This window comes from Falco biarmicus, chromosome 1 (assembly GCF_023638135.1).
Source record: "Falco biarmicus isolate bFalBia1 chromosome 1, bFalBia1.pri, whole genome shotgun sequence".
Lineage (NCBI taxonomy): Eukaryota > Metazoa > Chordata > Aves > Falconiformes > Falconidae > Falco > Falco biarmicus.
In genome coordinates this window covers 10,945,551-10,964,728 of record NC_079288.1, presented here as the reverse complement: position 1 = coordinate 10,964,728, position 19,178 = coordinate 10,945,551, and the positions used below count along the sequence as shown (strand labels likewise).

Sequence of the window (19,178 nt, the reverse complement as noted above, 5' to 3'; positions counted from 1 at the left end):
CTATAAATGTGGCAGCGCCCCAGCCCCGGCCCGCCTCCCCCGAGCGAGAGTCACTCACCGTCCCATCCCCATCCCCATCCCCATCCCCATCCCCATCCCCATCCCCATCCCCATCCCCATCCCCATCCCCATCCCCATCCCCATCCCCATCCCCACACACCGCCGTTCCCGCCTTCGCCCTCCAGCCGCGCAGCGGGGACATGTGGGGCGACACCCACCCCATGGCCTGCCTGCCCCCCTACTTCTTACCCACGACGCTCCCCCCTCAGCGAGGACCCCTGGCTTGGCCACGCGTGTCTTGGGGGGCACTGCGTGTCAGGGCGGCCGTCAGGGAGCTGGGCTGTGCCCCACGCAGGATGTGGCCAGTGTCCCGCAGCTGGCAGCTGGGGCGGGGGGTCCTAAAGCAGATAAGGGGAGGGCTGGCAGGGGGTTTCCCCTTCCAGGGCTGCCAGGGGACGGGGCACAGGGAGCTCTGCTGCATCAGGTGGGTGCCAGAAGCAGGGACCCGAGGGACAGGACCTGGGGAGCGAGCATCTGGCTGTGCTGAGCTGAAGGGTGCTGAGCCGAGGGGAGCGTCATCTGATTTACACAGCGGGGCTGCCTCCAGGAGAGCGACACCTTTGCCATTTGCTCCTACGATGGCGATGTGATTCTGACTCTCGAGCTGGAGTATCTTAGCACTTGAAAGCCAAATTCTGCGGAACCGAGCAACTTTTTGCTAAATAGAGTATGAGATTTTCCAAAATGCTGGAGGACTCGATAGCTCGGAGAGGAAGGGGTGGCTGCACTCCGTAGGCAGCCCGTGCTCATTCCTCAACCACAGCTAACCTGCTGAAATGAACACCCTAGAGCCACCCACACCCACACAGCCCTAGTCCCCACAGGAGACGTGCACACTCCTCCCCTGCACACTCCGGGGAGTCCTGAGCACTAGCACCAACCTCCCATCACCTCTCCCCTCTTCATGCACCAGCTCCAAACTAGTCCTGCTTTGTTGCAGAGACGAGGGAATTCGGCATCCAGCCACCAAAATTGTAAATCTTGGGAGAAAAGAGGGAGAGAAGCGTGCTTGGCTCCTTCCTCCTGGCAAGCACAGGCGTGTTCCCTGCAGCACAGGCTCTGGCTCCTCCGCACTCGTGTAAGTAGTCCCATAACACACGTTAGCCAGCAACTGGGAGTTCAGAGCACTCGGGGGGTGAGGGGGAGATGGGCCAGCGGCTCAGACGAGGCCCCTGGCCTCACACCATGCTCCAGCCTGTTTCAGTACCTGCCTGCATGCCCCACTGCAATGCCACCAAGCCAAACTGTGCTCCAGCAGTGCCAGCTCTGCCTGGTGCAGGTTTGCCCAGCCTGGTTCCAAAGGATGTGATTTGCCCTTTCTTCTGAAAAATGCCCGCCCATTCCCCTGCTACCACCACCGCCCCCCCGCCCCCGCTGCTGCTGCCTGCCACAGCAGCCTGCTGCATGTGCCGCCGTCAGAAGCCAGTGCCATCTGTGACTGCAAGCCCCACAGGACTACAACATCTGGACAACCATCAGGACATTCCTCACTAATGAGGCTATTTCAGGCTGTCTTGCCTCTGTGGGTCGGCCGCCCGTGCTGCTTTCAGAGCAGAAGCCACCACGCTCCAGGCAGCACAAACACAGAGCGAGAAGGGTCTTGTCCCCAGGGACTGCCACTCAGCCTGCCGTTAGAGACTATCTTCTGATTCGGGTGTGTAGGTCTGAGATCTCAGCTGCTGTCTCTCTGGATAAATAATCTAACCTGCTCCCCCAAAGCAGAGCGGGAAGATGCACAGTGGTGAAAGGCAGCTGGGAGGTGTGGGAGTCACATACTGCACCCGAGCTCCTCCATGAATGCGGGAGAGCAAACCCACCTCTGCTCCAGTTCTGAAAATGGTGCCAAAAGCAGCTTTTTAAGCACAAAAGAAATATCTGAAACTCAAATCAGGGAAAGAGTAGCCTGCGGGTAATGAAGCCTGTTTTGGCTGAGAGTCGCAGATTAGGAATGGTGGAGGCAGCCCAGAGAGAAGAGCACATCACTCCCGTGCTCCTCAGACACTTCTCTTCTTGGAAAGGTGCACGATCCAAAAGGAGAAGGGCTTTGGAAAAACATCTGCTGAGCACGTGCTATGACAGCAGCTCTGGTGATGGGACCATGCTGCCCCAGGGAGCATGGCGAGTTCCCGTGAAAGTGCTGGAGGCAAAGCTCCTCCATGTGCCCTCCATCAACCAGAGGTGCTGGATGGCGACTGTCCGGGCCAGGACAAGAGGAGGCAAGAAAGCGAGGATGCTCACAGCAGAGCCCTTGAGGTTTTGCTGCAGAGACAGCATCGCCAGCAGAGCCGGCACAGGCTGGAGCACTGCAGTGCTCCCCATCAAGGGGCTCACAGTTGCCCCAGCTCAGACTCCATGTGAGTGTGGGTAGCAGTGGCCATCACCGCCTAAATAAAAGCAGGCGCCACAATAAATTTAAAAAATGTTTTGTGTACAAACAAGATTCGCCACAGGCTGTGCTGGGAATACTGTAAGATTGGTGGATTGTATAAACACTGGGCAAGAAAATGTGGATTTCTCACTTTGAAACTATTCCATGGGATCGCTTCAAACTCTTTATGATGCTCAAGCTTGAATTTTTAGAATAAAATAATGAGAATTCAGGAGGGAAAGTGGGGTTTATGTCACTTTGAGGGGCTCAGATGCTAATCTGACAAGGTAGTGATGGACTTTGAAGACTTTGCTGAAAATGATCTAAGCTTTGTTTAAGTGTCTGTGGCATCACCTGAACCAGCACATCATGGGCTCTGCTGCCACTGGTCCAGCATACACTTGGCACCATCCCCTTCCGCAGGCCCGGTGAATGACACTCTTAAAACAAGCATTTTCAAACTACACAGAAAGACAAGATTTTCTCTGTATGTCTTCTTGTTTAACCCCAAGATTTTGCTTGGTCATCACAATTTTTAGGGACTTGCTTTCTGTTCCCTGCCCTCGTGATTAAGACCATTAGCAACAGAGGGTTTGAAACACAGAGGGGAAGGGGCAGACATCTGCACTGCCATCAGCAAGCCCACAGCTCATCTGGGGCTGGGAACAGGACAATGGGGGGAAAAATCCTGTTGTCAAACAGCTGTGCAACTAGGGAAAGGAGGAGAGCAATCTATGGTTTAATTTGCATTGCATGGAGAACGTATAGTGCTCCCCCAAGCAACGCACATACATATATATGTATGTATATATAAATACACCTACACAGAGCGGAGTAACTGTCTCACTAAGTTTTCCAGCTCTCCACCTTGAGCGCACGTCCCCAGCTGGCAGCGAGAGCCGGCTCAGCAGGCTGCCAGGACCTTGCCCTTTCCCCAGCACACGGAGGGATGTGCGCTGAGTGCGCTGGGTCTCAGCCAGGCACCCGGGGGCAGGCAGACACTGTGCCCTGAGCAGGGGCACCGCTGCGGGCTGCTGAGCCCCACGGCCGGGCTGAGAGAGGAACGGGCCTTTTCTCCAGTGTAAAACGCTTTTTGGATCAAAAGGCACTGAGTGGTTTTTACCTTTTTGGATAGAACTGGTAGAATGGCTATCTGAAAAGCCATCTCTAGCAGAAAAAAAGAGAAGACATTTAAATTCAGCAGACTTCTAAAACAAGAGGTCTAATATATCTTGGACACATTTACTTACTTTTCCTGACATTTGTTCTCCACCAAACCAAGAAGAATTTGCAAAATATTTTAGTCCTGTCTGCATTCATGCCCAAAACCCAGCTTTGTCCAACTTTGTACTTTGAGCTCCAAGCCAGTTGTCATCACTGATAGGGGCAGGCTGAAATCACTGGAGAAAATCCCACTGGCTTCAATGAAACCAAAATTTATCCACTGACTCCAAAACCAAAAAAAAAAAATAAACCCACTCAACCAGGCTTCCCAGCTGGGACACGGCTCTGTGCCAGATGTATTCAGATACTTTCAGAAATTGTGATTTGTGCTCATCTCCTGCATACTGACAGCATAGAAAAAGAGCCAACCCGCTGCGAGCTCCTGCGGTGAACCTACAGAGGATACAGACCTACGCCAGCCTGGAGCTACCTTTCTGCCCAAGCTACTGGGTTTTACACTTCTGCCTTCAGCAGTCCCAGGTCTGGCCCCTTTTTCAGTCACCTCCAGTGTCCCAAGAGTGGCCACCGATGCTCTGAGCGTGACGATGCTCCATCTCCTGCAGCTCCCTGCTGAGGGACACAGCAGATGCTGTGAGTCTGCACAGGCTCGAAGAACAGCTAGAACAAGACCATGTGAAACAAATCCATCGGGGGCTATTAAATCCAAGGACAGCCCTGTCAGCTCAGGAAGTCCTTGAGATACTAATTGCTGGAAGCTGGGAAAGTGGACTGGGAAACTATCACAGGGTGCTTGCCCTGCTCTGGTGCTTTTATCTACGCATCCTCTGTTGGCTCTGTCAGGGGCTGAATCTGGGGCTTGCTGGACTTTGGTTGGAGCCAGCACAGCCACTTCGACGATCCTACACTGCCCGAGTTTTCCTTAGCATTTTGCCAAAGTTTTCTTCCCTCTCTTCCCCTTTCTTTTTTCGTAATAGCAATGAGTTTGGGTTTTTTTCTGACTGCTGATGCTGTTTTGGGAATTCTGTCTCCCTTGAGCATAATAATCTGCATTAATTATGCAATATACTGTTAACATGGGGTTTGGCAAGCTTTCACTTCACCCAAATTCATATCAGACTCCTCCAGGACATCTAATAATTTTTCTTTTCTTAGACAAAAATATCATCCAAGCCTCCTTTCGGAATAGCTTCTTGATAGACTGGCCTTGACAGTTCAGCTGGGTCCTGGACTGACATGAAGCTTAGCTTGCATGAAGCAACGCTGTCCTAGTTTTACTAATTTATTTTCTTTCCTCCAGTCAGTAAACAATCAGTTTACAAACCCGACTCTGCAGGGTTTATTGGAATGATGCAGGAGGGTGGGAATATGGCTGTGGGATGCAAAGGAATTTCCACAAACCAACTTTCTCAGCAACTTGGCTGATAAAGCCAGCAATAAAAGCAGCCACGTCGTTCTTCAGACTGAAGGCATTTAAAGAAAGGAAACATCACATCAGTGCAGAAAGGCAGCCGAGGCAGCCGGGGATACTATTTAGAAGTGATCTATGAAAGCAAATCATGTAACGGTACGAAAGCAAAGGCATCTCGCACATCAGAAGCGGGAAGGCAGGGCAGCTGTTTAATGCACTTGGTATAGATCAAAGACAGAGGCTGCTCGGCTGCAGCCCCACAGGCAGCCCCACAGTGACTGAACCCAGCGGCTTTACCCACCAGCAGCTCAGCCATGGGAGGCAAACCCATCCCTGTGCAGGAGACCCTGCCACAAGCCACGTGTCTATGGGAATGTCACCCAGAGCCCTCTCCCTGGAGACCCATTTTTACAGGAGCTTTGTGGCAGGGCTGGCTGCCACCGTGAGATGTGCACAGGACGCACTGTCAGAGTGGGGGGAAAAAAAAAAAAAGAAAAAAAAAAAAAAGAAAAAAAAGACTCAAACTGAAGCACATGTAGGATTAGACAATCAAATCCTACAACTGGGCGGGATTTCAGAGTATCAGCTGCCAGAAGAAGTAACATCAATATTGTCAACTTATGGAAAACTGGCGTGGGGAGAATGAAGCCCCAAAGGGACCTGGGAATTCTCTAATGTCTGGGAAATCTGCTGCAGGAAAGCGGAAAGTATTTGTGAAAGAAATTAGAGAAGCTGCAACTGAAATTCCTCTGGTCACGGCTCAAATGGAGGAAAGAAACGCACTGCCAATATTGTGTGAAGAAGCACTGCGAGGGCAGGACGGCAAGATAAAATTTAGAGAGAGAGAACTGTGACACCACATAAATGCTGTCAGTTAGGAGAAAGCCTTAGAGGAGTTGGGCTGGTGGGAAAGATGAGTGTTTGGGGGGTGCTGAAAGCAAAATCGGAGAAAATCGGAGGCTCCGGGTGCTGACTGTTACCGGAGAGCCCTCAGAGTAAAACGGAGCTCAGCTATATTTTTTGATGTGGCTCAGAAATGAAGGTGGAAGTAAAATGAATGTGAAGCTGTCAGTGATGCCAGGACCTCGCACAAGTTACTTCAAACCATGAGCCTTTCAGAAAAGGGCTGGGGACGAACTCACGGGGCCCATTTCTCAAAAAAGAAAACGGGCAGCTCTGCCTGAGAAACCAGCTGTCTGGAGCCGGGCTGCAAAACAGCAGGGCAGCCAAAATCACCAGGATTTGGGCAAGTCAAAGTAAAGGAACACGGGCAGAGCAGGCGCACAAAGCAGCACAAGGCTAGCGAGGATGCTAACGAAAACCGGCAATCCCGGTGAACTCGGCATGCCCTCGGCATGTTCTGGGGAGGGAGTTTAGTGGAGAAAGGGAAGGTGTGATGAGCTGGACGGTCTTTTCCTGCTTACGGTTGTATCTTCTCTTTAGAAAGGGTGGCTTCTGTCTCTGACAGACTCTGGCTCCAAGATACACACAAAGCAGAGGAAATCTATTTTTAGTTTCCACAAGACAAAAGTGCTAGTAAAAAAAAAAAAAATGTTAAAAAGACAATTGCTTCCTGTGTAGGGCTGCTGCTGCCGAGGGAGACCCTGCCAGGGTGCTGAGGTTGGGGCAGGACCTGGGCACAGGTCACAGCTCTCAGGGGCTGTCCCGGGGACAGCAGGGAGGGCAGGCAGGTCTGTCAGGACCTGTGCTGTGAGATGGAGTCATCCAGGGATGTGGGACAAGAAAAGATGCTCTCAGCTCCTGAGAGCCCCCACACTGGACCAGGAGGTCCATGCCCTGCATTCCCCAGGGAGGAGAAGCGACTTGAGCCTCTGCTTCTTGGGGATTCTTGGCTTTAGGCTGAGCTCAGCTCTGCTGGGGTTAGAAGATTCAAGAGTGTCTAAGTGACACGTGAGTATGGAGCCAATTTGCAAAGTGACTTTCACACTGAACCTGGGATAGATTGAAGGCTTAGCCCTCTGAAAATTCCGATCCTTGCAAAACAGGTCTGTGTCACAGCAGGAGAGCAGGTGCTGATTCATTCCTCCGTCTTCAAAGCGCTTTGGTGCTCCCACCACCAAGCTACACGCAAGAGGTTAAATTAGGAACCAATCCATACTCACCAAAATTAAAACCACAGCATTTTCTTCAATTACCTAGTTGAAAGTACTTCCTCATTTTAGGACCCCAGCACTGACATTTTAGATGACATCTAAAATTTTTCAAAAGCAAGAAAATGATCATTAGAAATCAGCTTAAAATATAGGGCTTTCTATTTAGGAACAGAACATACTGCAGCGATTTACAGGATAGTTTGTGTTTCTTCTGCTGCACCATTAAAATTACATCATGGATGTCAACAGCTAATTACTCTGACAACTAGCTTTACCTCCCCTTGTGATTTTTCCACAGACTCGGGCAGACTCAAAAGGAGGAAGAACGATAGTTTTGCTCCTAAAATCACAGACTGGAAGGGTAGGAATAAACCCCTGTGGGTGGATTTACTCTTAGTTGCATACAGGATATTTTCAGCTACTTTCTGGCACACTGTGAAAGAGCGGTGGAAGGAGAGAAACCAAAGGAAAAAAAAATCCTGGTATACCATGTAACACACAAAGCAATCATTTAATTTCTACTCAGGGCTTTCAACAGGAAGTGGAAGTCTAAACATGTATTTTCAAAGCCAAGCATCTTAGCAGAGCTGGAAACGCATCCTAGCAAAGCTGGGAATATCCCCTGCAACAGATAGCGTGGGCCCAGCAGAGCCCAGCCTAGACATAACCCAAGAGTCGCGTGGTGCTGGGAGAGGTCTCGCGCATCCCCATGCAGGTCCCCTGGTCGATGGAGAGCCAGCTGGCTGTGACGGCCAGGCTCCAAGACCAACTTGGCACGAAGCAGCACTTGCAGCACACCCTCAGCACGTCTCAGCTGCTGCTGAAGGCTTGGGATCATCTCCTTGATTTCATGGACCTCCTTGATGAGGCTGGGGAACAGCAAGAACCCCCCATCTGACAGTCCCATCACAGGGCTGGTTTATAGCACCGTGTTGCTGACGGGCCCTGTGGGCACAGGATCTCCCCCTCCAGCGGTCTCGGGCTGACTCGGACCCCCCATTTCTGGCAGACGTGTGGGGAAGCCGAGGGCAGAGCCCCTCTGGAGGGGAGGGAGGCACGGTTCGGTTTGCTCTAAGGCTCTGCCAACGCACAGCCGCATCTCCCAGTGCAGCTCATCTCCCAGAGCAGCTCATCTCCCAGAGCAGCTCATGCCACCCAGAAGAGGGACAGGCAGCGGCAGTTTCCCGTTCCTGTTTAGTTTTGCGGGTTTGTTGGTTCCCTCGCCTTTGATTTCCCTGTGCAGGGGTCCTGCCCACACCCACGGATGCACATACAGCAACATAAGACAGATGGGAGAGGCTGGAAGTGAAACAAGTGGAGGATCAGAAAAAACGACGGGGTGTGAGATGCTGAGCAGGCTCTGGGGCGGTGCTGAAATTGCTTTATGAAGGCTTCACCTGGAGTCATGCCCAGAGGGCTCCCAGGAGGAGGTGGGAGGTTGGGGGGCCTCAAGGGGGGTGCTGCTGGGTGCTCAGGGCAGCCTGCTTCTCCACGGCCCCTTGGGGTGCAATCCCAAAGAGCTCACTGTGTCCTTGAAAGGATTCCTGGGGTCCCTGGGGAGGACAGGACAGCCCCTACTGCTTCTCCATACGGTAACCCCCCTCTTGTAGCTCCCCAAGAGGAAGGAGCCGAGGGCTCTCAGCATGAGCCTGGTGGAGAGTAAAGGGGTTATTCCTCAGAACTGAGCACATCCCACCGCTGGGAAGCAGGCACGGAAGAAGATGAGGTTTACCCAAGTGGGAAAAATCCAGCCCCTCATAGTGGGGCATCAGGCTGCACCTGGCCGTGGTGTGCAGCCTCCTCCACGGGTGCAGAGCTCTCCCAGCACCCAAAAGCTGGGATGCCTGCTCATTGCTTTTGATTATATCAGTGCGCACTTGTGGAAGGACTATTTAGAAAAAAAACACATGATTAATTAATGTCTTACCAGAGCTGGGCAGCATCCTGGCACAGCTCCACATCTGGTCTCCATGTGCGCTCATCCAGCCGGGTCTGAGCCACTTTTAAGGGACACCTTTTGTCCTTAATGGCTTTTCAGATGGCTCCTATGTTCACCTTGATCTGGAAGATTTCCTGCAGTGTCTGGTGTGAAAAGGAAACATATGCATAAATTAAAAAATATATTCTCAAGTGACCACTTAATTTCCCTTTTCTCCTGCCTGTCTGCAGAAACAAACGAGTTCAATAAGCAGACCCTGAGCTCAGACCACTGCCCCTCTGCCACATATCCAGGCACAGATCCAGCAGGGATTTCTCTTCAGGGAAAGGCCTCTCTTTGCTGTTGCTGTCACATCAGAAGAGGTTTCGGAGTAGTGATGGATCCATTGAATTATCAGCTTCCCAATAGCACTGCTTGCAGGAACTGATCATCCATCAATAGCAACGACTAGAGGGAAGTTTTTAATGGATCCTCATTTAAGGATGTGGTATCAGCCCACAGTGCTGCAACTCTGCTCAGTTAATCAATACTGTGTCCAGCACTTTTCAGGGAGCTTCCCGTGAGCCCCACCAACCTGAGCCCGGTGCCCATCACTGGTCTGCGCTCCCTCTGCTTGGCAGAGCAATGCAGGAAACACAGGCATAACCACGCAGCAAGCAGAGCGCTGAGGCTGAAAGCACGTCCTTGGAGGGGAAGCAAGCCTGCCACCCCCCCGGCAGGCACCCCAGCAGAGACCTTCTGCAGGGCAGCCAGCATTTCTGGAGTAACTACCAGGAGATGCAGCCAGAATTGGCACTTCCTGCTGGAAATCCCTGTGCTGCCAGGCTGTCAGCTAGGATCACAGAATCCCAGACTGGTGGGGGCTGGAAGGGACCTCTGGAGACCACTTAGTCCAAACCCTACTGCAGCAGGTTCTCCTCCAGCAGGCTGCAAAGAGTCACGTCCAGGTGGGTTTTGAACATCTCCAGAGGAGACTGCACAGCCTCTCTGGGCAGCTAGCGCAGGAGGCACAAGCAAAACACAGTATCCACGGAGATGAAGTTACAGTGCCAAATCATCCTGCTCCAAGAAGAAAGTCCCCAATACTTTTGAGTTTCAAACAGAAAATGATACTGTAACCAACTTCTTCTGGTGACCATCCTCGGGCCAGGTCTGCATGGAAGGTGGCATCACGGGGAAGTGACAGTGTCACACCAAACAGGAGGGGCTCAGGCTACCTTGGCCAGTGGGTCTGGTCTTGCTCTTGGCTTCAGCAGTCTCAGAGATGCGGTTGGTGAAGGTGACGCTCACCCCACTGAAATGCTGCCACATCTCGTTGGCCATCACCATCAGCAGGTTCCTGATGTCCTGCAGCTTGGCAGAGGCCGCCTGTTCACACTGGGAGGGGAGGAGGTTGTTGTCCGTGAACATGGTCCGTGACTCTGGCACCGAGATCCTGGTGAGGGAAGGGACAGGCCCCTGGTGAGCCCGTGCTGCTGCTGGCTGTGGGCAGGCACGGACCCTGCCAGGGAGCAGCGTGGATTAAACATAGATCAAACCTGTGTTCTTAATTTGACCACATGGAAAGTGAGATATCTGGACACCATTTGTTTAAGAATACTTATCAAAAAATTCCACGTCCATGAAGACAACTGTGATACTTATGAAAGCTCAGACAAAAAAACAATTATCCCAGAAAAACAGGTATTTTAATCAGACCTCATGTTTACGTGTTTGAGGCATTTAAGTGCTTCCCAGCTTCACAACAGCGCGCAGATTGCAGTCGATTCACTTTGCTCATAACTTGCTCAGTTTCACACTAAACTGAACGAGCATTAGATGATACTCGATTCCCTGTCTGTGCATACAGGATGAAGTTCACGCCTGTGCAGTAGTCCAGAACAAGGTCAACAAAAGACTTAAATACCACATAAGCTCCATTTAAAACATGCTGATCCTCGGCACATTTTACCCCCCTCTGAATTTTAGCGTCAATCCTTTGCAATTTATTTGCCTGTCTAAATATGTCTGAGCTCTGCTGTGAATAATTATCAAAACATTAGAAAAATTGAATCAATCTATGCCCCTCCATAAACCGCACGTGCCTGTGCGAGCAGCAGATTTATTCCCTCAGCCCTTTGCCACTTGGGGCATATCTCTGCGAGTGCTGGTTTAGGTCCCCATTCATTTACTGCAGAGCCAAAGCCGAATTCCTGGCACCCAAAAGCAGCTGAACTCTGTCCCGGGACCATGCTCTCTATTTCTTTATCTTCTATGTCATGTCGGCTCCCTGCCAGGCCCTCTCCATGCAGGGGTGAACCCCCCCCGACCTTACGTCAATGAAGAGCGCTCAGGCAAGCACTGACACATCTTTGAAAATATGCATAAACTTAATGAGCTGTGCAGAGGTGCTGGACTGAATTCATTTCCAGGCTGATCTCTGAACCCTGATATAATGTTTAATTAGGTGGGACTCGTTTTTACCCGTTGGATGTTCAGCATCCAGCTGAAAGCAGAGTGGTGTTCTCCCTTTATGGTGAAAAACGGCCCCTCCGAGGTGGGTGTCTCTGGGTGGGATGGATGTGATGCCCTTATAGTGGGCTGAGGAAAACCAGTTCTCTGCCGGGGAGAGGCACCACACATCCCGGGGACAGCCCAGCACTCGCGGGCTGCCTGGCATGCGCTCACGTGGCGTCAGCCTGCTCCAGCCCTGGGCAGCAGCCGATGCCATCGGAGGTGTTCCTCAGGTGGTGGCACTTGCTGTCGATGCGGTGGGCCATCCGCTTGTTGGCCAGGTCCCTCTCCAGCTCATGCTGGGCCACCCAGTTGGACCTTCAACACACAAACAACAGCCATGGGTGGGGATGTTTGGGTGGGAACTCTACCCTCCCTATCCCGCTTCCCTGCAACTCCCACAGCTACGTGCTCCCATGAGCATCACTGCCCACTTCCCAGGGAGCCTGCACAGGTTTTACACCTGTGGCATGTGGGTAGATGTCGGGGGTCACCTGGGGGTTTCAATTACTGCTGTCAATGCACACCTGCCCTGCAGCAGGAGATAAGGAGTTCCCCCTTACATGAGCTGGGCTGCTGCCTCATCCAGGCACCTCTGCATCCTCTCCTGGCAGGACCCGATGACGCCGACTTCCTGGGCGAAGGCAAAGCGTGACCCCATCAGCGTCCGTGCTCGATCCTCCTGGTCACACTCATCCCCTCGGGTCCCTCCAGCCTTGCACACAGCAAGAACGTGCCTGCCTGTCTTTCTGCCCAAAGCAAACAGGCAGGGAGTGGAGAAAGTGCCCCCCAGCCCCAGCACACTCGCTTGTGCAGCTGAGCCCGCCCGCAGTGACCGGGAGGGGCCGGGAAGCTGCTGTGGCCGCGGCCTCTGAATTTACTTTCGGGGTGGATTGGCAAGTGTTTTTTCATCTTGACATCAATGTCAAGTGTTTAGTTCCACTACATCGAGACAGGGACAGATCCTGACCTAATACGAACAGGCATAGTGGTTCCCCGGACCAGCAGCGCTTCACATCCCCATCCCCAATGACTACTTGCCCTTTTGGCTCCCAAAATTTTTTCCTCCCCATGAGAAATCCCATCCATATCGGACAAGAGGAGATGCACTTCACTTTGGTGTAAATCCCCAGCTATTTCTGAGAAACCCCCAGCTCCACCAGAGGAAGGCATGTGCTGCTCTCAGCTCACGGACTGCGGCACGAACCTATTGCGCTCGTAAAGCCCCAGCTGCTGGAGCCAGGTGATTCCTGCTCCAAACCCAGGAATTTTTAAGCCCTCCTGTCTGCAGGTGCCAGCTGAAAAAGCACAGCCCAAACATGTCCCAGACACTTAAAATCCAAAATGCCATTACGGAGATATCAGCTTTGATTATTTTCCTAAAATCTCATGACCTTTAAATTAATCCTTTAATTTTTCAGGGCCTGACTCATAAGAAAATAAAAAAATCTTCTAACGGAGCAGTGGCTTCACAGTCCCAGGGGCTTCAATGTCCTTCCCAGTTCCGCGATGCCTTTGCACGATTGTACTTCGCTGTACCCCGCGTTCGCATCTCATCTTCTGTGCCAGCTCTCATCGTGTTTGCTTTTTATTCATAATTCAAAGCAGACTATATAAAGACAGGCAGGAGTGCACATTTTATGATTTCTCTAAAATACATTGCTGAAGGGTATGGAGCACCAGGCTGATGGGGAGCTCAGGGGGGAGCTGGGGGGGTTCAGCCTGGAGAGGCGGCACCTCTGGGGGGCCCTGATGGCTCCCTACAGCTGCCTGGCAGGGGGTGTGTAGGCAGGGGGGGTCAGTCTCTCCTCCAAGTAACAAGCAACAGAACAAGAGGAAACAGCCTCAAGTTGTGCCAGGGGAGGTTTAGACTGGATAGTAGGAAAAATGTCTTCATCAAAAGGGTGGTCAAGCCCTGGAACAGGCTGCCCAGGGAGGTGGTTGAGTCACCATCCCTGGAGGTACTTAAAAGCTGCGTAGACGTGGCACTTAGGGAAATGGTTTCGTGGTGGACTTGGCAGTGCTTGGTTAATGGTTGGACTTGATGATCTTAAAAGTCTTTTCCAACCTAAACGACTCTGTGATTCTAAGCACACACGGCGGCGGCCCTGCTGCAGCCATGCTGCTCTGAGCAAAGCAGAGCTGGGGGGAGAGGTAATATCTTTTATCAGACCAACTCATAGAGTTGGGAAAACCAAACAAGCTGTCAGGCACTCGCTGCTTTCTCCATACCTGTGTGTGCATATGTGTGTAATACATATAGATACGTGTCTGTGACATAGATACATACAGGACCTGTTCTGCAGGGCTCCGGAAGGCAGGAAAGGATCACAGACTCCTTGAAGAGGGACAGAGGACCCCGATATACTACAGACACAGAGAGCTGGTTGTCACCTAGTCCTTCCTCTGTAAGGGTAAGTCTTACTCCCACTGTGTGGGGGAACGCCGCCCCCCGGCCCAACAGGGTTTGGGGGTGGGAAGAGTTTATACCTCAGCAGCACTAAGGAGCCAGTGAGGGAACAGGGCTGAAAAACCTGTTTAGGGAGGTTTAGGTAAAAATAACTTCATACACAATCTGTGTTGCCAAACTTACTGTGAAGAGCCGTTTCTCCACATCGTCATGGACTAGGTCGATGCCCATCCTCTTCTCCTGGTGACACACGCACTCCTGAGTGACCTGTTGGGGACACGCCATCACTGCTGGCTGCTGGGGCAGGGCTCCCTACAGGGATGCTCCCTCTACCAAGTAATGTAAGAAAAGAAATTATAGGTGGTCACAGAGATGACAGCGCAGGAGAAAAGTGCCCAGGGCAGCTGGTTTAGCTGACAACGAGCAGCTGAGCTGCAACATCAGCATTAAATCAACATGAGGGAGCACACGTGTCCGTGGTGCAACCGCCGCTGAATGCAGGGACCTGTGTCAGGCTTGACGCTGACCTTGCCAGAGCCTCGTAGTAAGGCATGGGCTTTTGTCTCCCAAACCGTGATTTTGGATATACCGCTTTATAAAAATATTTGGTTAAGCAAATACTGTTCCGATGCGCTCAGCATGCGCTGATCGGGGATGCAGCAGATGGCAAGGGATTTGTTTATCGCTAACTTAATTAATGGCCTCTTAATAAAAACTTTCTAGATGTTACAGAGCTGTAATGAAACTTCATCAGACGTTTGAAAGGCTGCAGATGCTCCAGCAGGAGGCTACAGCCTGCAGCCCACTGGACAGGGCGTACCCGGAGAGGGGTCTCCATCCCAGCCAGGGCTCTCTCCAGTCAGTTCTTCATGTCTGTGAGGGCACTGCTTGCCCCAGCCACCTCTTCCAGCTCACGGCACAGTTCTGACTTCCAAAATCCTGTATCAGCGGCATGTTCTCCCTGAGTTTTGGTGCTTTATTCTTGGGGTTTTTTGTTTGCTGAAATTTACCCTGTATCACGCGGGAGGTTTCAACTCTCAGATGCTCCACGTCGTGCCGGGAAGCCTCTGACTGTTCATAGTTGGTCAGGTTGGAGCTGTACCAGTCATCGGGAGTGTACTGGGTGAAAGGGGGTTGTTCTGTTGGAAATCAAAGGAAGCGTCTTGCTGGGAGCCAACACCTGGGAGCTTCTGGAAAAGGGAGCCAAAGCTGAGTTGATGGCACCTGCTTTATAGAAGGCATTGAGCATCCAGAGGAAGCTGAAGCTCTGGGGCAAGGGGTGCTGAGGAAAACAGTTCTTATAGCTTGAAGCCATGGTGCTGATGGAGGCGGGAACTTGGCAGGGCTTGCTCTTCGATGGGCATACGTTGCTGGGAAGGGAGAGCCATCCAGCTCTATTCCTGAGTGCTGCTATTTGGGTACGTGTCCTGCACAGAGGCAACAGGAGGAGACAACCTCACTGACAAAGCTCCTGCACTTGTGTTACTTCTTACAGCAACACACGCAACTTATAACACAGGCAGTGATGCGCACAGCACCCACACAGCGCCTGTCCAGGCCTAAAACTCTTGAAAACAAATCCCTTCTGTCAGCATCCCAAGCATTTGTATACATAAGGATTTGTCTTTGTTGTTAGTATCCAGCGTCAGGTCTTGAAATACAGAGAGAAACAAATCACGGCTGCTAAGGAGGACGACAGATATTATGCCTCCATTTTCCTTAAATCTGTCAGTCCAGTCAAACTGGAGTTGCTGATTCTCTGCTGTTCATTTGTTTCTTTCGGCTAGTGTACTGCTGATCTTAGAGTACTCCAGATACAATTTTCTCTTTAAAAGTTCCATTACCAGCCCCAACAGCGCTGGACACACAGCTGGTACCCACCCAGCACGATTTGTGGGTGAGGGACTCCATCCTCATCATCTCTACCTTCACTTGCATTAAATGCTCAAGCGAGGAGTCTGCAGGTGAGCTGAGTTTTACAGGACTAGATCCAAATTTGAAAAAACCCTCCTATTTCAACCTAAAAAGAACAGCCACGTCTTCCTGCAAAGGAAGAAAAATGTCTTTGGCTCACCTGATGTAAAATAAATGCACTTGGAAAGGAGATCACCCACAAAGTCTTTTCAGAGCGGCTCGTAAACACCAGCCTTGCGGTAAGCCTAGGAGGAATGGCCACACAGGGAAGTTTTGCTACCAATAACTGCAGACAGCACTGTGGGTGCTATTGCCCTTTTCAGACGGAGGCTATCAATTATTACCAGAAATATAATGCAGAGGGCCACCAAATGCACCCAACACACATAACCCGAGGACAAATGCTCAGGAGGGCACGTTGTACTCATGAAGTTCTTGTGCGGTTACAGGTGTCTCCCACTGGCAGAATAAGTCTCCATGGCTGTTGTCACCCACTGCGCCGTTGCAGGGATGTGTCCTTCCCCTAGCACCGTCCCGTCCCCACTGCTCCCAGCCTGGCTCAGAGCCCCAGTGACAGATGAGGACACTGGCGTCCTGTGATCATGGATGGGAGTGGGGCTTGACACGAAGCATGCACTAAATCCTATTTGTAACAGCATGAAATCAACTTTATTCCTTTAAAAATGGGATGTTTGCATGAAATAAACTTGCTTTCACTCCGGAACTAAGCATCCACAGAAGCAATCACGTAACTAGAGGTGTAATTGTTCCTCCTGGGCTACCCTGATCACTTTGCACGTGTAGGTGAGCTGGCAGAGACTGGCTTGTTTTAAAAATCAAAAAATCCTTGGGAAAGACAGTTGCTTTCGTTTTAGTCACCTCTGCAACAAAGAATGCATCTTTCTGCACAAGGGCAGGACCAAGGACTCAGGCTTTCCTGCTGGAAAGCTTAATGGGTGGTAGATGGGAGACACAGAGCCAGGCAGCTCTGCTCTCGAGCTAGTGCCAGGGTCTCAAAACGCAGCTATTAAATAAACAGCAAACGCAGGAGAATAACAGGTCCTTTAGCTAGGGCAAACTGCAGAAAAATAGGGATGAGTCAGAGGGGAAAAGTGCACAGCCTGCAGCTGGGAAATCTTTGAACTTTCAGGCTGTAAGCCTTGCCCAAGTCTGGCCGTGCTGGCACAGGCTGCCCCAGTACCTGCCTGGGCACCGTGCTGGCACCGCATCTCGCCCCAGATCCAGCCTGGCCAAGGAGGCTGTGGGATAGGCAGCGGGAAACTCACACCCTCACATTTAGCAAAAGAACTCTCACAAACACGACCCTCCGAGCCAGTTTGGCAGAACTGAGGACAAAATGTCTGTGCTCAGGTCCAACAAAAACCACTGTGCGTGCCGGTTCCCACAGACCAGTCGTTTCAGCCCTTTTGTCCCTGCTCGGGATAGACGAGTGCACTTTCCTTTGCTCCACACCACTTATTTATACCTGAGAAACAGCATTCAGAGAATGGGAGATGGCTTCCCCAGCTCCCACCCTTGCCAATAAATTACTCCCTTTCAGATACTGGCAGACACACATTTAAGAAAGGGAGGAAAAACCCTTGGGAATGGACTGGAGTTACTTTTCCCTGCATTTCCAGCTGAAATAAATGCCCCATCTCCCTGGGGAGAAACCATCCCAGGGTGACATGTTCTACTACCCCTGAACACAGACACATGCCTGGAGCTACCGACGACCTCATTTGGGTACATCTGGACGATATAAGAGATACTGGGGGCGATTAGGAGAAATACTGGCTTTTTCAGTCCTCCCCTCCCAGTTAGAGCACATGCTCCCCCTTAGCTGCCTGGGTGAGGGATGCACGTTCCAGGGGGCTGGGGTGCCCGGAGTCGGGGGACTGATACTCACCGCTGTGCTGTCAGGCTCGGTGGCAGCACCGTCAGGCACTGCAGCATCCCCGGTGCAGTCAGGCACAGGACCAGGGGAACGCTGCCACGGGCGCAGGTTGCTCAGTGACTGGATTCTGCCTAGGTGACTCCCTGCAGCCATTATGGCAACCTGGTGCAGCAGCTCAATGGGCAACCCAGGGCCACCCCTGGGCAAGAAAATACCCTCAAACGGCATCCTAGTTCATGCCCTGGACAACCTACTGCCCTCGCTGGGCAACTTCATGCAGCCCCTGGGCAACCAGGTGCAGCTGTTGAGCAGCTGGACAATGCTCTTAGTCATACGATTTAATTTTAGGTAGTTCTGCATGGAGCAGGGAGTTGGACTCAATGATCCTTCTGGCTCCCTTCCAATTTGAGATATTCTATGATCCTATGAACTCAGCACCCTCAGTGGGAAACCCAGTGCCACCCCTGGGAAACTCAGTGCAGAATCTGTGCAACCTAGTGCCTTTGCTGGGCAACTTGATCGCAACCCTGGACAACCCCTGGTACCATCAGTGGGCAACCCAGCACAGCCCCTGGGCAACAAAGTGCCAGGCATGGGCAAACCAGTGCTCGTGACGGGCAAACCAGTGCCCTCACTGGGTAACCCAGTGGCAGCCCTGGTGCTCCTGGGCCAGCCTGCGGCCAAGACGAGGACTTACTGGGACAGGCAGATGTAGCACGGTGGGGGTGCTGGCACCCCAGGTGAGGAGATGCACGATGTCCCCAGGAGCCCCACCACGGCACAGCCTCATGTGGCACCAGGGCAGCGTGCAGCAGGCACTTGGTGACATCGGGAACACTTCCCAGGAGAGGGACCTTCCTTGGTTATTTCAAGCTTTAGCCTGAGAAAAGGCACTGGAACAGGAGGAGCCCGGTGGTGCCGGTGGGGGTTAGCACAGCCACTCCAGCTAACCCAAGGGGGTTTCTCTCCAACTTTTGAAAACATCCATCAGGTCCTGCTGTGAGGACCTTGGGTCCCACTTCATCCAGAGGAAACCTTTCCGTTTGCTTCATTTTACCACTTTGATTAACTGTGAGCTACGTGGATGGCTCACCCAGGCTGATTCATCCGTCTTCTCAGAGTCGTTTTCAGTCCCCTCTCATCTTCCCAGCCATTGCAGACTGAGATTGCACCAAAATGTTTTACAGCTTCTGAGTGCAGTGACACCCTGCCCCACCGCTCCTGCTCTCCATGCACGCACACGGAGCTGCTCTCCATGGAAAGCCGTGCCTCTACTGCCAAAAACCTGACACAAAAAATAACTCAAACTGTTTTGTGTATACAAAGTTTAGCACACTTTGATTTAACTTTAAACACACGTCTGTTACGGTGTTTAAACCGGGTGAAGAAT

At 51.8% G+C, this 19,178-nt stretch overlaps 1 protein-coding gene across 1 annotated transcript; it reads right to left on the bottom strand.

Annotated features, from left to right (window-relative positions):
- Positions 1–7,627: 7,627 nt before the first annotated feature.
- On the bottom strand, positions 7,628–17,941 carry TEKT3 (tektin 3). Its single transcript, XM_056352181.1, is given in 13 exon segments — positions 7,628–7,892; positions 7,894–8,004; positions 9,063–9,217; positions 10,292–10,301; positions 10,303–10,509; positions 11,742–11,885; positions 12,131–12,201; positions 14,161–14,244; positions 14,798–14,964; positions 14,967–15,108; positions 15,110–15,303; positions 15,306–15,387; positions 17,801–17,941. Coding segments are annotated over 13 exon segments (1,608 nt in total). The 3' UTR covers positions 7,628–7,792.
- Between the last annotated feature and the right edge of the window lie 1,237 nt (positions 17,942–19,178).